Source organism: Chenopodium album, chromosome 21 (assembly GCF_948465745.1).
Source record: "Chenopodium album chromosome 21, dcCheAlbu1.1, whole genome shotgun sequence".
NCBI classification, from domain to species: Eukaryota; Viridiplantae; Streptophyta; class Magnoliopsida; order Caryophyllales; family Amaranthaceae; genus Chenopodium; species Chenopodium album.
Window position 1 is genome coordinate 851598 of NC_137854.1, and position 22946 is coordinate 874543.

General features: G+C 36.5%; 2 protein-coding genes across 2 annotated transcripts; one reads left to right on the top strand and one right to left on the bottom strand.

The window, feature by feature from the left end:
• The first annotated feature begins 5266 nt into the window (after positions 1–5266).
• LOC145600173 (sugar transporter ERD6-like 6) lies at positions 5267–14911 on the top strand. The gene is made up of 18 exons (XM_081656071.1): positions 5267–5838; positions 5929–5991; positions 6108–6197; positions 6386–6445; positions 6549–6614; positions 6709–6774; positions 6873–6948; positions 7426–7490; positions 7573–7665; positions 7759–7839; positions 12645–12729; positions 12933–12979; positions 13074–13136; positions 13214–13273; positions 13743–13808; positions 13899–13958; positions 14246–14360; positions 14573–14911. Exons 1-18 carry the CDS (start codon positions 5596–5598, stop codon positions 14683–14685), a joined length of 1512 nt encoding a protein of 503 aa, XP_081512197.1. The 5' UTR covers positions 5267–5595; the 3' UTR covers positions 14686–14911.
• Positions 14912–15067: 156 nt separating this feature from the next.
• On the bottom strand, positions 15068–19252 carry LOC145600174 (uncharacterized). Its single transcript, XM_081656073.1, has 4 exons — positions 18369–19252; positions 15848–15937; positions 15368–15435; positions 15068–15229 (listed from the first exon to the last, which is right to left on the bottom strand). The coding sequence occupies exons 1-4, from the start codon at positions 19023–19025 to the stop codon at positions 15091–15093; spliced, it is 954 nt and encodes a 317-aa protein (XP_081512199.1). The 5' UTR covers positions 19026–19252; the 3' UTR covers positions 15068–15090.
• Positions 19253–22946: the final 3694 nt, after the last annotated feature.

Consider the following 22946-nt stretch of genomic DNA (forward strand, 5'->3'; position numbering starts at 1 on the left):
AGTTTTTGTATGGGGTTCAGAGGTTTTTGTAAGGTATTTAGTGGTTCGTGGTTGGGTTCAGAAGTTTTTGTAGGGGTTCAAAGGTTTTTGTAGGGTGTTTAGTGGTTCGTGGTTGGGATTCAAAAGTATTTTTAGGGTGTTTAGTGGTTTGTGGTTGGGGTTCAAACGTTTTTGTAGGGGTTCAGGTGTTTTGGTAGGGTGTTTGTGGTTGGGGTTCTGAGGTAAGGTGGTTAAAATTTTTTTGAAGGGTGTTCAGTGGTTTGTAATTGGATTTAAAAGTTTTTGTAGGGGGTTTAGAGGTTTTTGAAGGTGGTTAAAATGTTTTTGAAAGGTGTTTAGTGGTTTGTAATTGGGGTTCAAAAGTTTTTGTAGGGGGTTTAGAGGTTTTTGAGGTTGGTTTAGTGTTTTCTGGTGGCTTATCATAAAATTCTTGGGGCTTATCAGAAGTTTATAGGGGCTTTTGTGTTGTTTCTAGTGTTTTATAAGAAGTTTCTGGGGATGTTCAGAATTTTCTTAAAGGTGTTCAGTAGTTGGTTTATAATTAAATATTAAACAACAAAAGAAGGAAATACACAACATCCAAATAAATTATTTCATACCAAAATACTTGATAAATTTATACACAAATTATTGCTTCATACAGCACATAATATGGACATAAAAGACAACGTATATGAACATCAAACAGAAAATATATGAAAAAAATATGAAGGTAATGAATATGGAACGATTAACATTAGATTTGCTAATTTTATTGCACAATCCATCAAAATTGGTCAAAAAGCTCAAAAAAAAAAAAAAACACACACACACACACACACACACTCACACTCACACACAGAGCAAATATCCATTTTTTATTTTACAAAATACAAGAAACTTTATATTAAAGTGGATAGAGAAAGTAGGGTTCAATTGTTGAAAATTTTAGAGCTTCTAGTAATTTAGAGGTAAAAAAAAAAAAAAAAAAAAAAAAAAAAAAAAAAAAAAAAAAGGAGAGAACCAAAATTGTCAAAGAGGGAAACAAAAAATAATCTATTAAAAAAAAAGGTTATTTGAAAGTTTTAATTTAGATTTTCTAATAAAAAGATAATATCAGAATTCAATGTGAAAAAAAAAAAAAAAAAAGGCTGGGCTTCTTACTAATAGGCGTGGGCTTCCTTATGTTGGGCGCGGATCCTTCTAATGGGTTGGGCGCGTATTGGGCTTGGTGCACCTATTTCTAGGTGCACCATGGTGTATGTAATGCCAATTGGGTACTAAGACACTAATTTGTAGAGTCCATTAGGACTCTAATAACACAACGTTGGTATTAAATTGTGCTTATATGGTATCATCTAAATACCAGCAACGATTATATTGATACCAACTAAAGATTTTTGCATTCGTTGGTACTACTGAAAAAGTATTTTGGTATTTTGATGATTCCATCTAAACACAATTTAATACCAACGTCATGTTACTAGAGTCCTAGTGGACTCTACAAATTAGTGGCGTATACTTTCCCACTCGTACTCATCTTAATTGCCTTAAGTAGAAGGGAACAATCTTCGTGTTATCAAATTTATTATTGGAAAATGAGACCCCTTACAATGATAATTGTCTGATATCAGAGATAACACATCTAAGTAAATAAAACTCGTAGAATTGGATTGATAATGGCCATAAATAGCATATATTACATCCGTTATATATTATGTGCAACTTTTAGATATCTTATTCAACTTTTAGGTATTTAGGCTCATTATCAAGAGGAGTGAAACCAAAAGGTCCGGACTTTTGGTTGTAGGACGGACATTGGTTACATGATTGGATCAATTATGCTAAAAATTGCAGACTCCAATTACTATGACTGTAACTTGGCCCAAGTAATATCACCCAAGAGTTGTGATTCTGGATTTCTTAAATCAAATAATAGTAAGCCCACGCCCGAACAGCAAAGACGTGTTGTAAAAACTTGTAAAACTGAAGGATTGACTCATTGAGCTTTAGCATACTCCATATTTTGAACTTCTTTTTATTTTATATTTTGACAAGAAACTTCTTTTTCCCTATTTGACTTTGAAAAATTCTCACATCTCATTTTTTTTTTTCAAATTGTTTTTTGTGGTTTATATACAAGTAAAAACATACAGTATTGATTCTATTTAAAATAGTTTTTACTTGCTGAAAATATAGTTACCAATTATCTAATGCATTGACAAATATAATATATGGAACTTGTCAAATAAAAAAAATAAAGTAGTACATCACATACATATGTATGCTCTGTAATTATTTTTTTTTTACTTGATGGGTACAAGACATATAATATTGTTGAGTTTTCATGCAAGTATTCGCACGGTAAAATGCTACATATTAATGTATTATACTAATTATGAATATAATGTAATGGTGAACCGACCATGATACAAAGTTTAAGGGGTGAGTGAATACTAGTACTCAATGTGAGTGAGCGAAGGTTCAATGTGTGTTGTTTTACGTAGGTAGAAAATTAATTAAATAATAACGGAAAAATATTTTTTTTTATAAAATTATAGGCTTTTTATCTTATATTGTCGTATAATTATAGAACAAAATCGTTCAAAAAAAAATGCTATAGAACAAAACCTCATTTAAACATGTACACAAGGGATCTTTGCTCACACAAACCATAAGTATGAGAATATCTATTTCATAGCACAACATGCAGAGTATAAAGTCTTAAGTCTCTTTGACACACAAATTTCTTGTGCATTTCCCAACTATAATCTATAAACAAGAAAAGAAGGTCAAGCATGGAAAGAAAAGAGTCTGTCAACGTAGCCAAGGACGACTGCCTAACGCCTAACAAGCAGGCCGGAGCACGCATCGCGTACATACACCCTACATATATAAGGCTAGGCAAGTCATCCTTGGCTAGTAAACGAGGTTCTTTTCATCATGTAAGGCCTCTCTTCTTCTTCTTCTTCTTATCTACCATTAGTAACTTAGAAACCTACTCATACTAATGAAATGTTTTGGGGTTATTGACTTGTGGCCTTATGAAGATCGCTTATATAGCACCCAACTATAAGAATTCAAATAATCAGTGGCCCCTCACAAAATCAACACTTTATCCTTATCTTTATCAAAAATGTAGTAAAAGTTCATTTTCTTCTAAAAACTATTAGTCAATGTTATCAGCATCAATTTTGACTTTATTATATACATACATAGAATATATTCTCCTTCTTCGTATGCATGTTATATCGTGTCCATGCATGAACGATTTGAAAGTTATTTTCAACGACAAGCCAAAGCCACTAATCTACAGCCTTTTGTTTCATTATTTTATACTTCCTATATATATAAAAATAGATTTCTTTTACAATTTTATCCTCTCATATTAATTGCCATATATTGCAACATCATCATTTTTCATAATTTTTTGCTCTAAGCCTTTTCTTCCAAAATGAAACTCAACATAATAATTTATATTATTATTTGTTTAATTTTTTGTTACTTTTGTTGAGATTTGTGTCAAACTATAACTATTTACTTTTAGTTGATTAGTTTGATTATAAATATAGTTTTTTTTTTCCTTCAATCATATTATCACAACTAAAAATGAATGAAAGAAATATATCAATATTAAACAATTAAAATGAAACAAAGTATTATTACGTATATACTACCTCCGTTTCATATTATTTGCAACAATTAGACATTTTTTCTCTCTACTTTATGTCAAACCGTTGCAAATAATATAAAACAGAGGTAGTATGAAGGAATACGTGGCAATCTTAGCATCACGTTCTCTGTCAACAGCTTGTAAATTATAAAGAGCGTCACAATATTTATAAGATGATATGCTTTTCTGGAAAGATTATAGCTTTATCATAGTTTGACTCTTAGATGACAAATATATATTTTAAAAATTTTAATTCCAAGTTTGGGATCCATGGATATGCCGACTTCACGAAGAAAGTGACCTTACTTTATAAATGATTGTACCATCACTTCCATGCATTATTGCATTACAATCAATTAATCATAGACATAAAAACATACCGTATATAGGAATACATTTGTATATGGTGGCTGGCTTAATGAAGCCCGACACGTATTCCCACTACTTATCTTTTTAACTTAGCTCTAAGAATTTTAACAACATTCAATTCATATGCGATTATGTGGGAGGGAGGGTATTGAATTGACATTGCGCTAGACATTTGTGAGTTGTTTCACATAAACAAAATTGAGAACTAGATACTCTTATCTATCCCGTATTAATCAATTTATGTACTTGAAAATCTATTATTATATCATTGTCAATTAGTTTTGAGATTGAACCTCCAATTCTTTACACTAATAAGTTGTTTGAGTTCTTTTTTTTCATATAAAAAACGCACATACCTATATTTTTATCTTCTTAAGATTTAACTTGATGTCAAATTAAGTATTTGGTTACTCACCGGCCAGTGATAGAATACTTATTTGAGTATGACTTTGTACTATCAATGCAATAACTTTGACACATTTTCTTACTATTAACAAAAAAAAAAAAATCAATACATATATAGTTAAGTGTATTGATACAAAAATGATGAGAATAACCTTATAAGGATCACAACACCCTTTTGTTGATAAATAAACAATAAATCTTTGAATCTATCTATTTCTTGTGGCTTTGATTCCCAATAGAAAAGAAAAGGGGTGGACGAAGGAGGACAATCACACAACCATAAGTTCCTCACGAACAAAATTTCAAAAAGCTTGCTTGGTGATTTAGGGTGGACCACCTTTCACATGAACCACCAAGCCATGGATTTAGTATTTGTGCACAACGCTTCCTCTAGTTCACAATCATGTCACGGTCAAGAGTCAAGACTCAATTAGCGAAAGCTAAGCATATACTCCAACCCTTTTTTGTTGTCAAATTAAAATTCTTAAAACGTATAGATTTTACAAAATCACGTTGATATCATTACTTTACAAATTCATGTAACTTTTTAAATAAATACTTTATTTGTCGTCCTTTAGTCTAAACGAAAGGACAATTGTATTTCACACCAACTATGCTACGGAGTAATAATACTTACTTGTAGTAAAGCGCAAACCTCGATATAAAACGCTACATTACCTGTTTGGATGTAAAGTTACAATCACTACTGTCACGAGATATGATCTTATACCTTTATTCACACACATTGCACAATTATTCCCGTTGAGACGTTAATGAATGAAACATTTCTAAAGACAGGATGTTTGGTTTGCCTTCTTGACCTCTTCTCTACAAAAGAGTTAGTAACAATAAATAAACAAACCATATTATAAATCTCAATCAAAATCAATACAGGGTGGATCAAAACCAAATTAGAATAGTCACATTGCCAAAAAAATATTGGACCTCCATTTTGTCTGCCTTGAATAAACTAACATTAAAATAAACAAAACAACAAACATTGGCGCCAACAACTAAACAGGCGAAATAATACCATTTTGGAACAATAGATCTACTTCCATAACTTGTGTTCTTTTCATTACATTTTTTTCTCTCTGATTTTTTCTGTTTGATCCAATAAAATTAATTCATAAAAAAAAAAAAAAAAAAAAAAAAAAAAAAACGGAAAAATGAGCGGCAGCGATGCGGAGGAAGGTAGGGCGGAGCTGAAGAAGCCGTTTCTTCATACGGGTAGTTGGTATAGAATGGGTGGATCAACCGGGAAAGATCCGATTAGTAGTGGTGGAAGTTTGATGATGGGTTCAAGACAATCAAGTATTTTTGGGTCCATTGCTAATATGAGTGAATCCGCCATTTCCATTGTTTTTTGTGTTCTTGTTGTTGCTCTCGGTCCTATTCAATTTGGGTTCACCGTAAATTTTCTTACTTTTTTTTTTTTTTTTTGAATTTGATGATTTGGGTTTATTGGGATTTTTTTTAATTTTTATTTTCTATGGTTGTAGTGTGGGTATTCATCACCAACACAATCTGCCATCATTAAGGATCTTGACCTTAAAGTCTCCGAGGTGCGAATATTTTTTTTTTTTTTTTAATCGATGAATTAATGACGAGACGTGTATGGTTAATTTACACAGAATAAAGCTTAATGATATAATTTGGTTAATATTGATTGAGGTGACAGTTCTCCTTGTTTGGATCATTGGCCAATGTGGGAGCTATGGTGGGGGCTATTGCTAGTGGCCAGATTTCTGAATACATTGGACGCAAAGGGGTATGATTTTTTTTTGTTTTTACAAAATTCTTTTAATTTATTTGTGCTACATAATTTTATTGTATGGTTTGTGACATTGCCAACAATTCCTAGGTGTCTTATACGATACGAAAATTTCCAATTTTTATGAATGTTTTGTTGTACTGTGATATAAGTTTTTGATTGTGATGTTCTGGTTTTGATTACAGTCACTGATGATTGCTTCAATCCCGAATATAATTGGATGGCTTGTTGTGTCATTTGCGAGAGTAAGTGTGCTATTGCATTGTGCTATTTGCCTAGTCTCTGTCTGTCCTGATGCTTATATACATCTTTCTTGTATGTATGCATCCACTGTTGCGCTTACTATAGGATATCTCGTTTCTATACATGGGACGGCTGCTGGAAGGTTTCGGTGTTGGCATTATATCCTACACGGTAAAGCCTTTCAATCATCCGAGATTCATAGTTGTCGCATTGACTTTGTATATGGTGTTTAAGAAGTTCTTTAATGGTCTTTTTTGTGTATTAGGTGCCTGTTTATATTGCCGAAATAGCACCTCAAAACATGAGGGGAATGCTTGGATCAGTGAACCAGGTGATTTTCTGGTTTTACTACGCCTTGTCTTATTACAATTACTAATCCAAAGCTAAGTACTCAAGACTGACTAGTTGAACAATCTATTTCAATTCCAGCTTGCTGTTACCATTGGGATAATGCTTGTTTACCTACTGGGAATTTTTGTTGAATGGAGAGCACTTGCAATTATTGGTATGCCATTTTTATGTATACTTTATTCTTATTACTCTAGGTGGTTGATGTAGCAAAATGTTGACAAGTCTGATATTAATATCAAAATTTAATGTTAATGCTGAGATTAATATCAACCATGCTAAAAATCCCCAGCAGTGTAATCCTCCTATAAAAACTTACAGCCTATGGATTTAAATTGATTGAAATTTCAGAAAATCATAGATCACGGTACAAGAGTATCTCATAACAGACCAGATCTTAAGGGGAGACATCAATTCTGAACATTCCTACCTCTGTCTTGATGAGAAGTTTTTAGTGTGATACGAATCTGTGACCTTGTAATACAGAACAATATTCCTTATTATTGCATTTTATCTGTCTAGGAAGCTGGTTTCTTCCAATCATATAGAATCATTTCTCCTTCGAAGGACTTAAGCCCTGTGTTCTATCATCATTATGTAAGCAATTCTGAATCTAAATACTCATGTGTTGCAGGAATTTTGCCCTGTGCTGCGTTGATTCCTGGGCTATTTTTCGTACCTGAATCTCCTCGCTGGCTGGTAAAATCCATCAATATGGCTGTTTATTAAATATCTTTGTTCTGATGTATAACATTTAACTTTTGTTTCCTGGCTTTCTCAGGCAAAAATGGGGATGATGGAAGAATGTGAAGCATCTTTACAAGTTCTGAGAGGATTTGATACAGATATATCTGTTGAAATGAATGAAATCAAAGTAATCAGTTTAAGCTACTTTAGTTCTTTTTCCAAGTTAATAAATATTTTTATATAATTGCAGTGAGTTCTTACTTAATTCGCTGTACTGCAGAAATCTGTGGCATCATCCCGCAAAAGAACAACAATTAGCATCTCACACCTCAAGAGGAAAAGATATTGGTTCCCATTGATGGTAGAACGGTTTGTTTAAGACTATGGTTTTATTTTTTCGCTACTAACCTCCAAAGATGTTTGTATTAGATTATTATTATATTATGTATATAATTAGGACATTTATTGTAAACCTAGTTTAGCATTTTGTATTCTCTGTATATATACTCTTTGAGGCTAATGAGAATACCAAGGGATTATTTCCTATATGGTATCAGGCTAGGTTTTCTATTCTCTCTGTTTCTTGTCTTCTCTCAGCCGCCACTCTTCTTCTTGTCTTCTAGCTGCTTCCAATCATGGGTGAATCTCCCAAAAATCCCACTTTTCATCCTGCTCTTGCTGTCCCTCCAATCAAGAGCCTTATCCCTGTCACCTTGGAGATGAAAAGCTCCCAATACAGTACTTGGGCTGAACTTTTTCGTGTTAATGCCAGAGCATACCAAGTCATTCACCACATTCTTCCTCCCTCTGCAACAGAGTCTGACGCTTCAACTTCTCTAAAAACCACCGACCCTGCTCTATGGGCTCGTCTCGATGCCATAGTCCTTCAATGGATATACGGGACTATATCCAATGACCTTCTCAACACCATTATCGAACCTGATATCACCGCCGAAGCCGCGTGGGGGAGATTGAAGGACATATTTCAAGACAATCGCACAAATCGAGCCGTGCAACTCGAATCTAAATTTTCGCAGGTTGATTTAAACAATTTTGCCAATGTGTCTGATTATTGTCAACATATTAAAATGCTCTCCGATCAATTAGCTAACGTCGGAGCCTCTGTTAGCGATCACCGTCTCGTTATCACTCTTGTCCGTGGTCTATCTAAGGCTTATGACAATGTCGCTGCTATTCTTCAGCAAACTGACCCACCTGTCTCTTTTCACAAAGCCCGATCAATGCTACTTCTTGAAGAATCTCGTCAAGCTAATCAGGCCGCAAATGAAGCCAATGCTGCTGGTTCTGCTTTAATGGCCACGGAAATCTCTAACTCTGCCCAAAATGATCTCTCATCCTCTGTTTCTCACGGGCACCGCAACCACCAGAAAAATCACGGCCGCGGCGGTGGTCGTGGTGGACACGGCCGAGGGCGCGGCGGTGGTGGCCGCAACAACAACCGAGGCCGCGGTGGCCGCGGCAATGGGCAGCAGCAACATCAACAGCAACACCACTCTTCTTGGCAGTGGAACGCTTCTCCGGGGTGGCAATACCCTCCATGGGCTGCTTGGGCCTCCCCTCCTTGGGCCGCACCACCCTGCCCATACCCAACATCTTGGTCTCGTCCTCCTGTTGGGCCACGGACTTCTCAAGGGGGCATCTTAGGCCCTAGACCTCAGCAGCAGCAACATGCCTTCACTGCCCAAGCTCCTTCCTCCGTGGGCTATGCTCCCACCGATGTCGAAGCTGCCTTGCACACTCTCTCTTTGCACCAACCTGATGACAATTGGTACATGGACACCGGCGCTTCATCTCACATGACTTCTCATCAAGGTACTCTCTCTTCTTATTTTAATTTGAGCACTCCTCACAATATTATTGTTGGAAATGGTAGTGGCATTCCGATTCGTGGTCATGGTCATGCTTCCCTCCCTCCCTTCACTTTGAATAATGTTCTTCATGCCCCTAATCTCATTAAAAATCTGATTTCTGTCCGCAAATTTACTAGTGATAATTTGGTTTCCATAGAGTTTGATCCGTTTGGTTTTTCTGTGAAGGACCTACGGACGGGGACAATTCGTATGAGATGTGATAGCTCGGGGGAGCTTTACCCATTCACTTCCACCGCCACACCACCTTCTCCACCCACCGCCCTTGCTGCCTTATCCTCCACTTTGTGGCATGATCGCCTAGGCCATCCCGGATCTTCCATTTTGAGCTCCCTCAAGAAGAACAATTTTATCCAATGTAATAGGAGTTTGAATTCTACTGTTTGTTCCTCTTGTATTTTTGGGAAACATGTGAAACTTCCATTCTACTCTTCTACTACTTGTACTACTTTACCATTTGACATTTTGCATAGTGACATTTGGACCTCTCCTAAATTAAGTAGTGTCGGCCATCATTATTATGTGTTATTTTTGGATGACTACACAAATTTTCTTTGGACTTTTCCTATTGCTCGAAAATCTCATGTGTATCCCTTATTTTTACAATTGAATGCTATTGCTCGTACTCAATTTGATCGTTATGTGAAATGTTTTCAATGTGATAATGGGGGTGAATATGACAATGATTCTTTTCGCAATTTTTGTGTGTCTAATGGAATGGTCTTCCGCTTCTCTTGTCCTCACACATCTTCCCAAAATGGAAAAGCCGAGAGGAAAATCCGTACTATCAATAATATGATACGTACCCTCCTTGCTCATGCCTCTATGCCCCCCTCCTTTTGGCACCATGCTCTCCACATGGCTACTTATCTCCACAATATTCTCCCTACCAAACTTCTTTCCTATGCCTCACCCACAAAAATTCTTTACCAAAAAGATCCCTCTTACTCTCACTTACGTGTGTTCGGTTGCCTTTGCTATCCCCTTCTTCCCTCCACCTTAATTAATAAACTTCAATCTCGTTCCACACCATGTGTGTTCTTGGGGTATCCACCTAACCATCGTGGGTACAAGTGCTATGATATCTCCACCCGAAAAATCATAATCTCGCGTCATGTAGTGTTTGATGAAACTCAATTTCCATTTGCAAAAATAAACACTCCCAAACACACTGATTACGATTTTTTGGTTGAAGGCTTACCTCCTGCCTTAGTTCATCACCTCCAAAATGTGCCCAGCCCACCTCATGAGGCCCATACCCCATCTACTCCTCCCTCCTCCACGGCCCAACCTTTGCAGGCCCAAACTCAAACTCCTACTCCCCTTATATCACCACTTCACGCTCCCCCCTCTCCTTCTGTGGGCCGCCCATCAGCTGGGCCCAATCACACTCAAACTCCCTCAAATGAAGCCCAGACTCACTCTCCTATACTCCCTCCTCCTATTTTGGGCCAGCCCACTCGCAGACAACCTCCTCCTCCCTTGTCTATTGCCACTAGGAGCTCTCATGGGATCTTTAAGCCCAAACAACTCTTTGATCTTAACTGTCAAATTTCCCCATCTCCCCTACCCCGTAATCCAAAAGATGCTCTTTCCGACCCGAATTGGAATACTGCCATGATGGAGGAGTTTAATGCTCTTATTAAAAATAAGACGTGGGAGTTAGTTCCTCGTCCCCCTAATGTCAATGTTATTCCTTGCATTTGGCTTTATAAACATAAAAAGAATGCTAATGGTGTCTTTGAGAGACACAAAGCTCGTCTTGTGGTTAATGGCAGGAATCAACAGGTTGGCATTGATTGTGATGAGACATTTAGTCCGGTGGTCAAACCGGCAACTATTCGGGCCGTTCTTAGCATTGCTATCTCCAAGTCTTGGGGCATTCATCAAATGGATGTCAAAAACGCATTCTTGAATGGAGATATTGCCGAAACAGTCTATATGCATCAACCACCCGGTCTTCGTGACAAGGACAACCCGGGTCATGTTTGCCTTCTCAAAAAGGCTCTCTACGGCCTCAAGCAAGCTCCTCGGGCGTGGTATCATCGGTTTGCATCTTTTGTATCTACTATTGGTTTCACTCATAGCAAATCGGATAACTCATTGTTTGTGTACTCTAATGGGAAAGACTTGGCCTATATTCTTCTTTATGTCGATGACATTGTCCTCACCTCTTCATCTAATGATCTTCGGTTATCTATCATGGCTCGGCTAAGTGCCGAATTTGCAATGACTGATCTCGGCCCACTTAGCTCATTTCTTGGTATCTCCGTCACTCGACATTCGGGGGGTATGTTCCTTTCTCAAAAATCTTATGCGGCCGATATCATTGCTCGTGCTCATATGTCATCTTGTAAACCTTCGGCCACTCCTGTCGATACCAAGGCTAAATTGAGCTCCTCTTCCGGCCCTCCCGTGGATGATCCCACTCTTTACCGTAGCCTAGCCGGGGCTCTTCAATACTTGACTTTTACTCGGCCGGATATCTCGTACGCTGTACAGCAAGTGTGCTTGTATATGCACGATCCTCGCCAAGAGCACATGGCTGCCATCCGTCGAATTTTGAGGTATCTTCAGGGCACTATCTCTCTCGGTCTTCATCTCTATCCTTCCTCAACCTCGGGCCTCATTGCTTACTCAGACGCGGATTGGGGGGGATGCCCCGACACGCGTCGGTCCACCTCGGGGTACTGTGTCTTCCTCGGCGACAACCTGATTTCGTGGTCTGCCAAACGACAGCCTACTCTCTCCAAGAGCAGCGCCGAGGCTGAATATAGGGGGGTGGCTAATGTTGTTGCGGAGTCGTGTTGGTTGCGCAACTTACTTCTAGAGCTTCATTGTCCCATCAAGAAAGCCACCGTCGTTTATTGTGACAACGTTAGTGCAGTGTATCTCTCCGGCAACCCGGTTCAACACCAACGAACCAAGCATATCGAAATGGATATTCACTTTGTGCGCGAGAAAGTTGCTCTTGGTCAAGTTCGTGTACTCCATGTCCCTTCTCGCTACCAAATAGCTGATATATTCACCAAAGGTCTTCCTCAACTTCTCTTTGATGACTTTCGCAATAGTCTTAGCGTCCTCAAACCTCCCGCTTCGACTACGGGGGTGTATTAGATTATTATTATATTATGTATATAATTAGGACATTTATTGTAAACCTAGTTTAGCATTTTGTATTCTCTGTATATATACTCTTTGAGGCTAATGAGAATACCAAGGGATTATTTCCTATAGTTTGAAATCTCTCCTCTAATGCGACACTAATGTGCTGCAGCTGGGTATCGGGCTACTTTTGCTTCAGCAGCTCTGTGGTATCAACGGGATTCTGTTCTATTCCCGTACCATTTTCGAAAAGGCAGGTTAGAAACAGTTGGTGGCTGCATTTGAACTTGAAATCCTGTAAAATTCCTAGTGAAAAGATGTATCAAACATGTGGAAGCTGAAAAATATCCAATCTCAAAAATATTTGAAAATATGGAGGCTAATATGTCCTGAAACTTGTACTTATAAGCTTCATTCATATATTGATATGGTATTCTCTAATGTACTACAAATTGGACAGGTATCTCTGAGGGTGCTGCTGCCACATTTGGTCTAGGAAGCATTCAGGTAACTAGATCTGAGTTCCTTATTTTTTTTTTTATTCTGATGATTAATAGCAAACTGTAAACTCAGACTTTCATCTTTCTGGGAAACCAAACAGGTAGTTGCTACTGGAGTTGCCACTTGGCTGATGGACAGGGCTGGCCGAAGGGTTCTGCTAATAGTACGTTGTGGATATATTATAGTACATTGGTGATATTTATGTATGTAATTGGAACTGACTGTCTTGAATCATAACAGGTATCTTCAGTTGGAATGACTGTTAGCCTCATCCTCGTCTCAGTTGCATTTTTTCTCGAGGTCAGTAATCAGTATGGCTTACTTCATTTTGCGTTTGCATACATATAGATACTTGAGCCAATCATGAGCCAGGCCAGACTTTACATTTTGGTCCGTGGCTGATGGAGTTGAGTGCTATAAAATAGGTCCAGGTCAGTAACTTCTGCTTAAATCCAGTTCGATCCAATCAGTTAGAGCCATACATGATTGGTTCTAGTAAATGCCGATCATGTTTTTGCTCACAGTAAAATGCAGCTGCTGCCCCAAGTGGGGAGAAAGATCCTTTTCCAGGACTACAATTTATGTTGTTGATCATACTAATTTACCTATCATGGTGCATGATATTCCTCATCTTTCTGATATTGAATCCTTTTATAAGGCAAAAAAAAAAAAAAAAAAGTACTGATAAGTTGATCAAGTTTAGCAGTAAATAAAAATTCCTTGAAATTTGCCGTCTGTGTAATGCTTCTACTCTCTATATTGTTGGCAGGATATCTTACCAAAAGACTCAGGTCTCCACAACACGTTAAGCATACTCTCTGTCATAGGCCTTGTGGTATGCTTCTGCAAACTCCATATCCTTGACTTAAAAAAAGAAAGAAAGAAAAAAAAAACGGAACATTTAAGGCCTCTTTTATTTGTGCAGGCTATGGTGGTTTTCTTTTCTTTGGGAATGGGGCCCATTCCCTGGCTTATTATGTCTGAGGTATGCCATTGAACTAATGCTTAAACCATTCCATACGATACGAAAGGTTTTAATCTATAGTTGGTTCCTTGTTTTCGTAATTTCAACTTGTTCTGAGTCCTTCTGATCTCTGTCCTTGATGTTATAGGCTTATGAAGTAGCTGCTAAATGCTAAGAAAACTTCTCTAAATTTTTTATTTTTTGATGCATTTGGAGTTGTATAACAGTATAACCAATCGAGAATTTCCATTATTATTGTAAGAATGAACTGAATATTTCGTGTTTTCCCATCCGTTGGACTTGACTAGATTCTTCCAACAAGTATAAAAGGCCTTGCTGGGAGTGTAGCAACAATGGCAAACTTTCTGACTTCATGGGGTATCACAATGACCGCAAACTTGCTGCTTGGTTGGAGTAGCGGAGGTGATTCTTTCTCCTTGTCTTTGTGATCATTATGCCATTGTTCTCTTTACCTGATTTTTACTAAACTGAATATTATTTCTGATCAAATTGATTTTTTTGTATCTTCAATTTTTTCAACGAAAGCTTCGAGTGTGCATAAATGCCTGATCATTGGATTCATCTTGCTCTAGCATTTCTCTGGAGATAAATCCTGACTTCCCTATTCTTTGCAGGAACCTTTACAATCTACACATTTTTTGCTGCTTCTACTGTAATCTTTGTGGCGGCATGGCTTCCAGAGACAAAAGGAAAAACGCTCGAGGAAATTCAAGCATACTTCAGATAGAGTGGTTATCCCTATTTCACTCAGCATTTCATGAGTTTGCAGCATACAGAAAAGACAGAGGAAGGAGGAAAAGTTTTGCATTCCTCCAGTATATACTGAAAAACGAATGTTGTGAGAAATTTTGATCCTTTACTGGGACAACAATGTTACATGTTCATTTCATTCATTTGTCAATTGTTGTACAAACAATACGCGTTATATGCGTTAATATATATCTTTATTCAGATCCTGGAACAATACAAATATGAAATTTTCAATTTTTTTTTATCTAATCACACATCTAATTCTACAAATTGAGGGCTTGCGATGAGGAAATACTCTGTCCAGAATAGCTAGTAACATTGACATAGTGTATTTTGAACTAATTATGTGACAGCTGAATCTGGACGAAGGTAGTAAATAATCTTACTTATGATCATCTCCATCAGCATACACAGAAGCCAAGAATCGCTTCAGACATCTATTGTACACACACGGCCTCTCAAGGTGAACCAGATGACCTGCCTTCTTTATGCCTTCATATGATGCTTTGTCTCCTAGTTTCCTGTAAATATCACAAGGTACATGCACTATCTTAGTTTCTTGGACATTATAATGAAAATCATTTTACTGATAGGTATCCATACTCGTTAACAATAACATTCAATATTAGCAAGATTAGACAACAATTTGTGGAACATACTCTTTCATTTGCTGCGCGATCTCCATAGTGAAAATTTGGTCATTCTCTCCCCATAAAAGATGGATTTTCTGTGTACAAGACCAGCAAAAATTAGAAGGTATAAAGGAACATATGTCATCATCAAGTTTACAAATTAGGATATGTAGGAGATAGATTTAATTTCATATAAACAAACTAATATTCCCTCTGTTACAAATATTTCAAACTCTCTTTATTCAAAATATCTCAAACAACAGTTTATAACTTCTTTGGAGTGAAAACGACCATTTTATAACACAGTTAATATCAACATTTTCTCTTACTTGTTTTGTTTGATCTCACTAATAGTGTAATAAATTTCAATCTTTTTTTTTATTCATTCTACTAATATCACAAAGTATATGATTAGTCCCATTATTTTGTCAAACCAAAGCGTGAAAATTATTTTAAAACAAAGAGAGTACTAAATGAAGAAATACATGAAGGGAGAAAAAGATAGACCTGTGTGAAGTTAGGGATATCAGGGTTTTGTTTGGCAATGACCAAAGCCTCAAGAAGTTCACTTCTCTCTTTTCTATTGGTAAACATCACCTGTCAATGTCATTTTCAATTTCTAATAGTTAGATGCTGCACACCACCACATTGATACACTCAAAACATATCTTTTGATGCAAGTAAGCATTAAATTTACATATGATGATAGAATAGTATAATTCAAACCCCACCCTTCATTTTTAGAAATTTATATACCTCGAAATCAAATTTGAACCTTGTAAATGTGGATAAATCAAATATTTTTTTTTATAGAATGATACAAGTAATATCTCCTTTATTTAATGTAAGAATGTAACTTTCAACCAGAACCAAATGACTCCAAGTAAAGTACAAGAAGTTTCAAATCTCAATGGTACATGTTAAGCCATCCCCATTTACTACCTCCGGTCCAATTTACTCGCAACAAAGGGGTATTATTTGTGAGACATAAAATATTCCTTTGTTGCAAGTAAATTGGACCAGAGGTAATACTAAATTTACCATGCATCAATGATTCAAAGTACTCCTTCGGCCCACAATATTAACTTGATCTACATACCATATTACTATGCATCACATTCACATTGCATCAGATTATTATTATTATTAAGGTACAGAGTAATTATTTTTGTCTTAAACGAAAATAAACTTCTTTTGACCTAAAACTTTTAGTAGGGGCCACGGTCCCATAAGTAAAAAATTATTCAATGTTCTGAAGTATGCATAATAATTTCTAAAAGTCCTTTTTTCATATAAAAAATGCAATAATTTATCTTTTGCATTATTCAACATATAAAAGAACAATGGTGACTTGGTGAGTATATACATACAGCAGAATGTATGTTTTTAACCTATCAACTTCTCATAAATTTAATTTGCATTTAACCTGAAACGAAACGAAAGTAATAGTTACACAATTTACTACTCGTAGCTCGGTTTAGCCCTTGGTTTGGCCCTCCAAAACAAGTAGGTGTTAGTTATTAGTTGAAAACTAGACGACAGAATAAAAGGAAGGAAAAAAAAAACTCTTTAATAAACGTATTTAATTACTCCCTCCGTCCCCGAAAAAATGACTCATTTGGCCTAATTTTAGTCCCAAAAAGAATGACCCATTTGCATTAAAACACCCACTAATTTGCAACAATATTTGTGCAAAATTAGCTTTCCCATACAAAAATTTGATTTTCCATGTAATTTTATTACTTTCTCTCTCTATTTTTTACAAACTCCATGTAAATTTATATTTTCAATATACTTTTACTTCTTTTTATTTAACTTTCTTAATACCCGCGTAATCAACTCAAATGGGTCGTTCTTTCGAGGACGGAGGGAGTATTAAACATCATAAGTCCCTTAAATTTAATTTGGAAGGGAGCAATATAATTCTAATGATGGTGACATATATATATAAAGAAAAAGGTGCAATGTACAAGAAGTAGGTGATTGAATTTAAGGGCTGCTTATGTATTTGGCTATGACATTATTTGAGAATATGACATTTGCATCGATATAAATGCACATTATCCCATATTTGTAGTCTTGTAGGGGTGAAAAAAATTGCTTGAAATCCTAAAAGCATGTTTTAAATTTGGGTCTTGCAGAACACCTGATTCACCTAATTAAACACTTTAATCACCCACTCCTAACAACCAACCCCTCATTCCTCACATCAGCAAAAAAAGAAAGGAAGAATTATGAAACCAATTGTATCAATTTATCAATGGTTTTTTTTATGGAAAGAGGTGTAATAATTGTGAGAGGTTAAGAGTTTAATTGATTCTTATCCAATAGGTGGGATGATTGTCAATTTATGTGTACGTATGTCAATCTTCTTGCTCTAATGAGGTGACCTATTCCTACTCTAAAAAGAATAAAAGATGTATGTTTGTTATTAAGATTACCGGTCCTCATTTAAATACGTTCTAAGTACACATTCCAAAATTAATATTGTAACGGGTTTTTTAAAAATATAAAACTACGTAGGCATGCATCTATCTTAAAAAGGGCTGACTTTAATATGCGTAAATGGAGTATTATATTGCACCAACCATAAAAGTATTGTTTGTATTTTTATATTCCGTATTAATTTTTTTTAAAATTTTTTGTATGTACGGATTAATGCTAGTCTTTTAAGCTTTTAAAAATTATACAAGTATATGAACATAGGTAATTTTAGAATGAAAATACTTTGATTTTTTTTTTTTTTTCCTCGAGATTTCTTATATTTGAAAGTGAGATTAATTATACATCTAGCTTAGTTTATTTTTTTGAGAAACAACTTTGATTTTCATGGAGTAAAACAGATTATTAACTTATAAACTAATTTAAACCTTATCAGAATGACCCTTAAACTATGTATATAGTCGAGAATTATCAACTAAATTAGTAGGTTAAAATTTTGAGATGGCAAATAAAACATGGGATCGAAACCTATGATGAATCTAACGTAGGAAAAAGGCTAGCTAATTCAGAGTTAAAGTTAAGTTACCTCAAGGTAATCCTTGTGCAAGCGATCAGGAAACCACAACTTCTTATGAGTTGCAATCTTAAGCAAGGCTTTCAAACCCTTAACCGACGTCGGCAACAGCAACTCCGACGATGACTTAAACCCCATCCTATTCAACTCCGCCTCACTAATCGACTCCGTCATAGCCAAGATCGAACCCGACACCACCACCGCCTCCACAAGGTCCGGCCACAACTCCGCTAGCTTAAACGCAACCATCCCACCATAACTAAACCCTACAAGAGTGCACCTAGTAACACCCAGCTTCGCCAACGCCGCCGCCAGACACTCCGCCTGAAACGTCGGAGACCTGTCAGCATTCCCTGTGCAAGACTTCCCAAAGAATAGGAGGTCAGGCACGTAGACAGAATATTTCTTAGAAAGAGCTCCTACTTGAAATTGCCACGTTACAATACCCTCGGCCGCGAACCCGTGGATAAGGACTACCACGGGTTTCGGCTTCAAGGGTTGTTTGTTACTAGGTTTTTTATTTTTGTTTGGTTTTGGTAGAGTCTCCGCGGGAACCCAGAATGACATAGAGGTTCCCGCGGGCTCAAGCTCCACGGTTGTTGGCCGGATACCGGCCATTTTCATTAGGCCATGGAGGAGAGGCTTTTGGGCTTCCACCAAGTTCACCATTATGGTGTAGAGAATTAACAATCTAATAAGTATACTAGAAGACAGAAATGAAAAGCAAAAGGGGTAGAGTTGAAGGTTATTATAAATAAAGGGGTTAGTTGTAAAACTTATGTGTAACAAATTAAGGAATTGTGGGGAGTTTGGTGATGAGTTGTTATCTAAAAATGTGAGTTGATTTATAAGATGCAAGTATTTAAGGCAGGTACTAGAGTATACAGTAACTTATGTAAGAGATATTGATTGATTTGAGAGTTGAAAAGTAGTTTATACTAGTATTAGAGATTACTTATAATATGGTGTATACTTGAATTATTATAAAATGACTATAAAAATATGGCATGAATAGTTAGTTTAGCTGCTAATTGGTCAAGTTCAGGTGGTGTAGATAGAAGTTTGGTGCCAAGGTCCCGTTTCCACTGACCGCGTAAGTGCTGGCGCAAATCAATGATTTTTGGGGGTTTCCAGCTAGTTATTGATATCCGGGAAGTAAATACTTGCTTCATTTTCTTTTTTAAATCGCAAAATTGGAGATTTTATTCTTGTCAATGCACATGTTATAACTTTAGTACTCCGTATTATAGTTTAATAAAAATTATGGAGTATAAAAAATTGATATTTCATTTTTTAAATGTAAATATTGAGACGAATCTATCTCATAAAATCCCATATACTTCCTCCGTTTTCTTTTAGATGCAACATACACTTTTTCACGGTATTTAAGAAATATAGGGTTCACATGATATAATACACTTTAAAATGGGATGAGTGGTTGTTAGGAGTGTAATTTAGTGGGCCATGTGCTTTAAATAAGGGAAATAATATAGTTTTTCCCTAAAGTAACTTTCCTTTTATAATGTGTTGCAAGTATTGCGATATTTTCATTTTAGGGAAGTGTTGCAAGTAAAAGAAAACGGAAGAAGTATATGATTATGATTTTCCTCATGAACTACGTACAAATCATAAAAAAGCTTGATTTAATCATGCATATATACATTGGTTTTGATGGATGAGGTATGTAGGCTTCATTAGTAAAAAATACTCTATGTATAAGAACTAAGTTTTGATTGAAACTTACGAAGTGCATTGGGTGTAAGACCAATATCACATGAAATATAATGAGAGCGTCAAAGAAAAAGATAGAGTATGCATTACATATGTTGAGTGTAAGTGTAATACGCTTCTATTCAGTACGAGTGAGATTTCTTGTGGATATGGCAATATATACTTGTAAATTGTAATATAGTACACCGTAGTTAAGTTGCAGTTTGTTAATTTGAGGGGGGCATTATGTGATTGGTAATGTAATTATAGCTAACTTTATTTTTTTTTTTTTTTTAGAAAGCTTTTATGGTGCCTTATATATATTGATAATGTAATTATAGCTAAATTAAATTGACCCAATGTCGATTAAATTGCATGGAGATTTTTCGTTTAGTAGTAGGAAGTTGTCAGCATCCTAATATCATAATTTCTTGTACGAAAATCGATTTCTTTGCTTATCGTGATTGATCTATGGGGTTCTTACCGCTAATGTTAATTTGAGTGGCCCAAGTTAAAGTGCAGTAATTGAGAATTAAACATCTATTATTGAGTTAAACTACAATGGTTACTTATAAACTGATTAGGGTTAAACTACCATGATTACTGATACAATAGCGTGCAAAACTCAATTTTGTACACATTGTAGTACACTTCTTATGTTTTTTTTTCACTTTTTTTTTTTTTACACATTGTACTATAGTTAAAAAGCAATGTGATATTCTTTAAAAAAAAGTCAATGTGATATGATGGAACAATAATCATCTATAGAAAGATTAACCTGATTTTTTTAGCACAATCGGATGTAATATTTTTTAATAATCCCTCCTTCCGATAGTACACTTTACAATTTTACACTTTATCAAGGGTTAATACGATAATTTGCTACATAACCAAGTGTATCTAATTAATAGTTTTGTTTCGATTTAATTGTATATGAACTTTTGATTGCATACCTACCATTTATAACGAGTTTGCACCAAAAGAAATTAAACTACTCCGTATATATAACAAGTACATTTAGGTCCCAAAACAAATGTGAAATTAATATTTTTAATTTTGTGGCTTAGCCTCAACCATACATAGAATTAGCTCACTAATTAGTAATTACTATTGGTCCACAATAATTTAAATTTAATTGTCACATTATTAATTTATACGGCTATTTCACCAAATGCCACTGAGTAATTTAAAAATTCACCAAATGCCATCGGACTTTTCAGAATTCACCAAATGCCACCCAGTTTTTAAAAAATTCACCGAGTGCCATTAATGACCAACGGCCGTTAACTCCGTTAGTCATTAGGGGTTAATCATGACACATGTCATGATATAATTGGTCAATTTATCTTAATTCATAAAAATTAAAAAAAAAAACAAAAAATTAAAAAAAAACAAAAAAAAAAAAAAAAAAACAAAACCCCAACAACAGCAGCCCAACACCACGCAAACCACCTACCACAATCCCCTGCTCCCACCAGCACTACACCACCACAGCCCAAACCAGCCATTAATAAGCCCACACTGCTGCTTCACCCCATCAACAACACCAACAGCAGCGACAACAACCATCAACAACAGCAGTTGCAACCACCAGCTCCACCTACAACCTTCACGCAACCACCACCAGCCACAACAACAATAACGATAACAGCAACATCAACAACAACTTCCATCAGCCAACGCCAACAACACAAACTCCCACGCACTCCACCCCTGCTTTCCTTGCAACCACCCCGCAGCAACCAAACCAAACAACACCTCCCAACTCCAATCTCTCATCTTCTCACGCATCCACCAACACCAACAGCCACCTAGCAGCCAACAATTGCAACCCACATTCATAACCCCTAACAAAATTCGAGCCACCCTAACCCCTATCCCATGAAAACCGACCACCCCAACCCCCTCTCCCATGAAAAACCGACCACCCTAATCCCCAAATCGACCACCCTAATTTTGGGTGTTACGGGTTTCAACAAAAGGGGATAGGATGGGTTACGGTTTTCAAGCGGAATGGGGGATGCGATTTCAGGTGGTGGTCGAGGTGGAGAAAGAGTCGGGACAGGGAGGGGTTGGGGGCCAGTTTAGGGTCGCCGGCGATTGGGATTTGGCGGTGGGTAGCGTTGCGCGCAGGGGAAGGGGATTGGGATTGGGATTTAACCACCACCTTGTGTGGGTGGTTTTGGGGGTCGGCGGTGGGTCAGGTGGGGCGCTTAAGTGTCGGCCGGCCGATTTTTGATGGTTAAGGTGGTGGCCGGCCGTTTTCCGGCGAGATAAGGGTGGGGCTAGGGTTTGGTGGTGGTGAGGGTGGCTGGGAAAATTTTGGGGTTTTGTTTTTTTTTTTAATTTTTATGAATTAAGATAAATTGACCGATTATATCATAACATGTGTCATGATTAACCCCTAATGACTAACGGAGTTAACGGTCGTTGGTCATTAATGGCACTCGGTGAATTTTTTAAAAACTGGGTGGCATTTGGTGAATTCTGAAAAGTCCGATGGCATTTGGTGAATTTTTAAATTACTCAGTGGCATTTGGTGAAATAGCCGTAATTTATATTATATCTGAACGTGACAACTTGTTATCATTCCCCGAAAGTCGCAAGTATTGACTGTCGACAAAGAAGTTTGATAAATAGACAGTGTTGTCTCAAAGCACACCAAAAAAAAATGTTGGAGTTGTTTTGATACCGATCAACTGTACTTCCTAATCCCCGGACCCTCTTTACCTAACAAGTGGTCGCAGAAGAGTGCGAGCTACCTGAATTATAGTTACAAGTAAGTCGTTTGCCTAGAATTGTACACTACCCGATCTTACAAGCAATCTCCCCTTCGTCAAAACTCACAACTTCTTAGGAACTTTCTATTAGATTTTTCAA